This window comes from Protopterus annectens, chromosome 3.part1 (genome assembly GCF_019279795.1).
Source record: "Protopterus annectens isolate FY-2018-M chromosome 3.part1, PAN1.0, whole genome shotgun sequence".
NCBI classification, from domain to species: Eukaryota; Metazoa; Chordata; order Ceratodontiformes; family Protopteridae; genus Protopterus; species Protopterus annectens.
The window spans coordinates 1,234,798,555-1,234,806,047 of NC_056732.1; the positions used below are offsets into that span (position 1 = coordinate 1,234,798,555).

Below are 7,493 nucleotides of genomic sequence, written 5' to 3' on the forward strand. Positions count from 1 at the left end.
GGAAATGCATTGTTAATGAAGAATACAGCAGGAAGGAAGAGGGGGTGGAGCATGACCAGCACAGTAAAGGTGCTCAGTTTAGTGTAGATGTGAGAAAATGCATTTTTACAGAGAGGGTGTTTGACAGATTTATTGATTAACCAGAATTCCTAGTGGAAATAAGGATGGCTAAGGCTTTTAACTCATTTTTGAGTTAGAATGTTGGAATACTAGAGGAAGAAAAAAGTTTATTTTTTGTATTTTATTTGTTAATCAAGTAAATCAAGCAGGCATAATAATTCCACCGAGAACTATCTCATGATATATAAGCCCAAATCCTTTCAAATGACTTGGAGGATGCAGATGTTACAGGGTCCCAGTTTAATCTCTGACATGAATAAAAACATGATGCTTCTGTGCTATTTCAGCATTTAAGACTGTTGATTTAGGTGCTTTAGTCCGTCCACTCATGTCCTGTGCAAAGAAATAATAGAGTGAATTGTCATGAATGGCTAACTGAAATGAAAGGAAGCAATAGTCCCCTTGTTCATGAAAATATCTGTATGTACCTAAACTAAAACCTTTTATTATTATTCAGTTTTCACATTACAGTTCTCTGCCACTTAATTTTGCTTCTGAAAATGAAGAACCTTTATTTTCAGCAGTGCTACATGATTACTTTTTAAAATGCAGTTCCTGTGTTTTATGAAAATGGTATTCTCTTTGAGGATTTATGTTATATAAACTTGCAGCTGTGTGTATCATTAAAGTTTCATTTCAGTTTTTATGTTTTTAGTGAGGAAATAGAAACTGTCATCATATTTGGGGAACTTAACTAGCCATAGTTTTGCCTAAATGAGGGTATCTTTCAACAATTGCTATGTTGTTTAATAACAGAATAGAAAATACTCCAAAAAACAGCAAATCCAAGAACTCAGAAAAACTTGAAAACAACACTTTCTAGAGGCACTGCTCGAGTCTGAAGAACCAAAATTGACCACGACACACACTTATCGCTTTCGTTCCATTTTTATTTGCCTGGAACTTCATCAGAAAGTTAAACTACTTAATAAATATTTAAATAGTCTCTCCTTTATTAACGGGCCAATAGTATTACAAATACAATTAACAATAAATAAAAGGTGATGAACATCACATTGTTTAAACATACTTTTTTCTACTAAGCAATTTTCTTTGCTCACACAATAAAGTTATGTCATTAAAGAAAATCGTGTCTCTAATGTCATAAAATCTTATGTATGATGTCATAAAATGTTATACTTGAACAAACTTTTAATATCTATGTGCTCATTTAAACCAGGCTTTCTATCTGCCCTTAATAAAATCTGCCATTTTAATTCTCTAATTTCTAACAATTTGTTACAGCCATTGGTAAAAGAAAACCCGTTAATGTGTTCCAACACTGAAAAGTGATACTTTTTAAAGACAATACTACGTTTACTTAAGGCATTGAACATATTACTATCTTTAATCGCCTTAATGTGTTATCTTACCCTAATTTTTAAAGGTCTTACACTTTTACCAACATAAAAATTATGACCCGTACTACAAATCTCTACATAAACTATAATAATAAGAACATGTAAAGCTCACTACTAATGCAACGGCTAGTAAACAAAAATTCTGTAGTGAAAAAATCAAGCCATAGCTCCACAGCTGTAACAGAATATTCCTGCTCAAGTAATTATAGTGGCCTTTAGTCTCAAATGGCTGATTTATGTGGGGAAAATGTATTGTATTGCTGTTGCTCATCTATCTACACTGTTTACAAAACCCACAGGCAAAGGTACCTGTTTTAAATGTACCTAATTAAACATTGACTTGTGGATGATACTCTAATACTGATTTTAAGTTTGTTGTTTTTTTAACTACAAATCGTGGTTTGCCCCCAGAATTTTAACAACCTCCAGGTTACCCATGATGATTTCCCAATTATTGGATATTATATTTTTAATGTCTGTATTATCACTTGAAATATCTACAGGGAAAGAATACACCCTTTCACTAGTATAGTCTATATTGTTCTTTTCTGTAATAAATGACATACATTCTTCAAAATTAGGGGAAACTTGTCACTTCTCTTACTTATAATTTCCTTTCCACTATCTAATAATGTATTTAGTGGATAACCTATTTCTAAAAATAAATTATTAATAAGGTCAACCTCTTTCAAAAAGTGGCCATCTTTACTAATAATATGGCTAGATCTAATCAAGTGGCCTCTAAACACATTAAATTTCATGTGGTTAGGATGACCACTATGAAAGTGTAAGTAGTTGTTTTAAAGGTATCCTTCCTAAATGTATGACTATAGAAACATTTGTTAACTACATCCATTTCTATTGAAAGATCAAAAAAAATAACTTTCAGTCCCATCTCTCCTTGGGTACATTTTAACCATGAAAGGCTGGAATTGATGTATTTCAGAAATTCATTAAACTCAAGTTATACTACTTCCCAAGATCAAAAGCAAATAATCTATAAGCCTTTTATAGCAACAAACATATTTAAATAATGGATTAGTTGTTAAATAAACATGTTCCAAGTAACATAATACTTTATAATGATGGCGCCATATGGGCACCCATAGCCACTCTGCTTTTTTGTCTATAAATATTCTTTCCAAACTGTATAAGCCCTAGGGCCAATGGCCTAGTAACAGCCTATGAACATAAAATAATTATTTTCTAAGACTAACATCATAAGTGTTTCACATAATTTGTTGGTGATATCATCTGTCTTAGACACTTCTTTTAAATATAACTTCATAAAATTGATTCCATCAATATTATTAATGTTAGTATAGAATGACACAACATCTGTAACTCATAATAAATTTTCATTGTCTTTAAACTCATATAATCTTAATTGGTCCAACAAAGACCATGAGTCCCTTGCAAAATACTTATGCTGAATAATAGGGTTCAAAATTTTAACCAAATAATATGAAATAGTCGTGGTCTTGTGTCTAGGACTGGACACCACAGGTCTAAATTGTGGACAAGTTTTACTTTTATGCATTTTGGGAATACCAAATATCTTCCATAATTCTGTCTCGTTCACTGTAAAAAAAAGTCAAACAAAGCATAATCAATATACCTTTGACTGAACAAATGAAAAACCTCATAATATTATTGAAACTTTTTATTACCTCTATTTTATTAACTTTCTCATAAAAGGTCTCATCAGCCAATACCTTAATCATCTCTCCTTGATATTTGGCTTCCTTCATAATCACCATTCCACATCCATTGTCTGCTTTCATATATCTTAGATGTTCATAAGTTCTTAATTTCTTCATGGGTTCGCTCTGTGCCTTATTTAACATTGAAAAGCTTCACTACAGCCTTATTTTTATTTGAAGCATCAAATTCCAATTCACATGACTTTGAAAAATTATTCAAAGTTAAATTTAAGCTGGGATTATTGGTACTTGGTTTCCTTATTACCCCTTCCATGTTACACTCTTTAACCTGATGGAAAAGATATTTAAGATTTAATTTTCTAACCTACAGCTTATGATCTGTAATATCATCAATATATCTAACACGTTTAATGGGTGCAAAAGGAAAAACTCTTAGGACGTCTATTTTTCCATCAGAAAACACTTGATTTGATAAATTAAATATGGGACATACATCTTCTTTCAATGCTCCTTTCCTTTTGACCTCACTTTCCTTTTGTTCTCATTATTCCCTGTCTTTTGTAGGTTCATAGGTCTGTACTAGGCTAATGGCCCTGGAGCCTTTACAAGCCTAGCCCATAGGATTACCCTGGCATCATGCCACCCGACTTTAGTTGTCATTTTGTTTTGTCTTGCCTTCAAAATTTGGTCTTGCTCATAGCCAAAAAAAACACATTTTGTCGTGTTATCATTTGTTAACTGTGGTGTACCTTGTTTATTACCATTGATAGTATTGTTTACATGTGATGAACTGTCTATTGGCTCTGTAAAATTGCCCAGTTGTGACTAATTATTACCTATTTGTTTGTTGTTCTCACTATGAACAACAGTCACTTCATTGATCAATGATTTTACATTCTTAATCATGAAAGCTCTATTACTGACATAAGCTCTGATATCCCAATATAACTTTTTGTTTTTTCTAGTCATAATTGCAGATAATATTGTTTAACTTTATCAATATTGTCATAAATCTCTTTACATGACAAAAAACAAGAATGAGTTATCACAAAACCATCCATTTGCTCAATATCATTTTTTAACTTATCTAAAACAGTCATATTATGTACTTCTAACTACTTCAAGTCCCATTTTATTATATATGTCCATCAATTCCTTGAAAATCTTGTCTTTGTACGTAATCCCATTAGGAAACCGATACACTCACAGTCCTAAAGGCACAATGTTCAATTCTATGCACTTATCAAAGTAAAAGTTCTCATATTCAGCAGCTTTGTATTTACATACAAGTTTTTGTAATTTAAATATAGCGGACTTGCATAACAGTTTGAACGTTTGTTTCTACATTCGCAGTCATTTCTTGATGAAAAGACAGATTGTCTTCACTAAATGGATTGGTGTCGTTGTTGTTAACTAAGCCCAGAACAAAACATTACATTACACTCTTTTCAGCCACTAATGTCACATCTGTTGCATCACTTCCACCACTAAGAATGCATTCTCCTTGCTTTTTAAAGGGACCTCCACTCGCAGCGTTAACAGCATTCCCTAATGACATGCACAGTTTACTGAACACTGTATTAAAATTATTACAAGCTGAAAAGTTTGGGATAACACTTGCAAATCTCCTGGAATGGGATGAACACTTAAATTCATTAAGTTAGTAGTTATAGAATCATGTCCAGAATTATTCATAGCCTGTGTGGTTAGCAAATTCATCCGGTTCACTTCCTCTTCTTCAAAACCCAATAAAACATGTCAAGCTGTAGCTAATAAACCAAAAACCAGCAAATCCAAGAACTCAGAAAAACTTGAAAACAACACTTCCTGGAGGCCCTGCTGGAGTCTGAAGAACCAAAATTGATCACTACACACATTTCATGCTTTATATTGTGTTCATCTGCTCCATGAAACATGATACACATGAGCAGCAACAAGAAAAACTGAAGGTGATGTAGGCCATCTTGGAGTACATGCTGTATAACTTTGAGCAAGTCACTTGACTACTTAACATTGCATATTTCCTGAAAAAAGATATTTCTGCCTTATAAACAATGTGTGGCTACCCCAAAATAAACAAGAGTAAAGAAACGTAATTCAGATTTACTTTTTTTTCCCTTTGTCACCTACTTACTAGCATGTCTTTTGTTGACTGATGCTTCTGTGTTATTGATTTCATTAATTTGCATGGCCGTCATCATTTTCTCCTTACACAGAGTTGTCATACTGAGCTTGTGTTGAAGTGAGTGCATGCATGCGTGTGTGTGTATTGTGCGCAACATGCTCGAACTTGCATTCTTCGTTTCTTTAGACCTGTTTTGTGATATGCTTGTATTGTCTAAAGGGAGTTGTCTTCTTGTATGTTGGAGCTTTACTAATCTACTGCCTTTTGCTTTTCAGCTTATGGTTCAGAATACTGTTCCCATGTGTTCTGCCCAGCATGAGCGTACGTTTAACACTTGCCGCATCCCTGGTATTGAAACAGGTATAATCCTAATACTTTAATTCTAGTGGAAGTTTGTTTATGTGTACTGACTTCTGAAGTAGATGCTGATAAGCCTGTTCTTATACAAAAAATGGCACAGGACAAGGTAGCACTCAGAAAAACAATTATTTAATCCTGGTAAAGTAAGTGCTTTCATACAGGATGGTACCTGTACTTCTTCAGACAAAAGTAGAATCAAGACAAAAACAAGTCACTTAAGTACATTCTTCCAAGATACAACCCCAATTGAATAAAATCACATGGTCAATTAAACAATTAATTGTTTGTGAATATAACCAATACCAAATATAAAACACTACATAAATACTAATCTTCTTCTTCTTTCGGCTTTTTCCCACCGTTGCCAGATTAGCACACCAGATCCGCACATTGAATGGCAGTGAATTCACGTGGTTTTCACCGGCCGAAGCTGCCACCCCGGCGTAGCCCAACTCACCACAACACACACCACCACCACCTAGGGCCAATTTAAGACATCAATTTGGGAGCATGTCTTTGGGATGTGGGGAACCGAAGCGCCGAGCCAGGAGAGGAAACCCACGCCACAGGAGGAGGACATGCAGACGCGCAGAAGGCACCCCAGCCGGTCGAACAGACAATGCTGTTGCTGTGCTGTGAGGCATAATAACCACTGCACCACCGTGGCCGCCCACATAAATACTAATAAAAATACAAATATATATGGGTCTACTTCATTTGATCGAAAGACCATTTGACCTAAACCTATTTGATCGAAATTTCATTTGACTGAAAACTAGTATTCAATGCATATAACAGGGATTTGTCCCCCTGCCCATTGTCGTGCGACCCTGGAGTTGGTACATACATTGTGGGGTGTGGGTGGCAAAGTCCCCCACCTAGTTTAATATAAAAGAAGAAAGTAACACAAAAAGTGCAGATTTTAAATGAAAATAGGTGGGGGGCTTCACCCCCCTAACTATATATACCAATTCCAGGGTTGCACGACATTGGAGAGGGGGAGAGATCCCTGTTATTTGCCTTGCAGTTTGGTTTTCGATCAAATGAAATTTCGATCAAATGGGTTTAGGTCAAATGGTCTTTTGATCAAATGAAGTTGACATATATATATATGAAATGTGTACATAAAATATATTTGTATATGAGTGTAGGAAATACATATGTTAAAACATGAACATAGTGCTGCCTTCCTAATTTATTTAGTAGGAATATTTTTATACATTCTTATATTCTCATTCATGTTTTAACATATGTATTTCCTACACTTATATACAAATATATTTTATGTACACATTTTATATATATATATATATATATATATATATATATATATATATATATATATATATATATATATATATATATACATACATGTACATATATACACACACATGTATATACATATATATATATATATATATATATATATATATATATATATATATATATATAATTTCTGTTTCTATTTTTATTAGTATTTTTATTAGTATTTATGTAATGTTTATATTTGGTATTGGTTATATTCACAGGTAATTAATTATTTAATTAATCATATGATTTTATTCAATTGGGGTTGCATCTTGGGAGGATGTATTTATGTGACTTGTTTTTGTCTTGATTCTACTTTTGATTCTACTTTTGTCTGAAGAAGTACAGGTAACATCCTGTACGAAAGCACTTACATTACCAGCACTAAATAATTTTTTTTTCTGAGTGATACCTTGTTCTGTGCCATTTTTAGTATTTTTTCAGTTTGCTCATTTCATCATTTTACTAGTAATCATGTTCTTATGGTAAATAGAACTGATTCTTGATCTTTGTACCAACGAATAATAGATTTGTCATCAGCTCCCTATTCCTAGT

The 7,493-nt window shown here is 33.2% G+C and overlaps 1 protein-coding gene across 1 annotated transcript in view; it reads left to right on the forward strand.

Annotated features, from left to right (window-relative positions):
- CPT1A (carnitine palmitoyltransferase 1A) overlaps positions 1-7,493 on the forward strand; it is an 849,468-nt gene that overhangs the window by 390,271 nt on the left and 451,704 nt on the right. Inside the window, exon 9 of the mRNA XM_044067299.1 lies at positions 5,546-5,630. Coding sequence (XP_043923234.1) covers positions 5,546-5,630 — 85 coding nt within the window. The remainder of the gene's footprint in view (positions 1-5,545; positions 5,631-7,493) is intronic.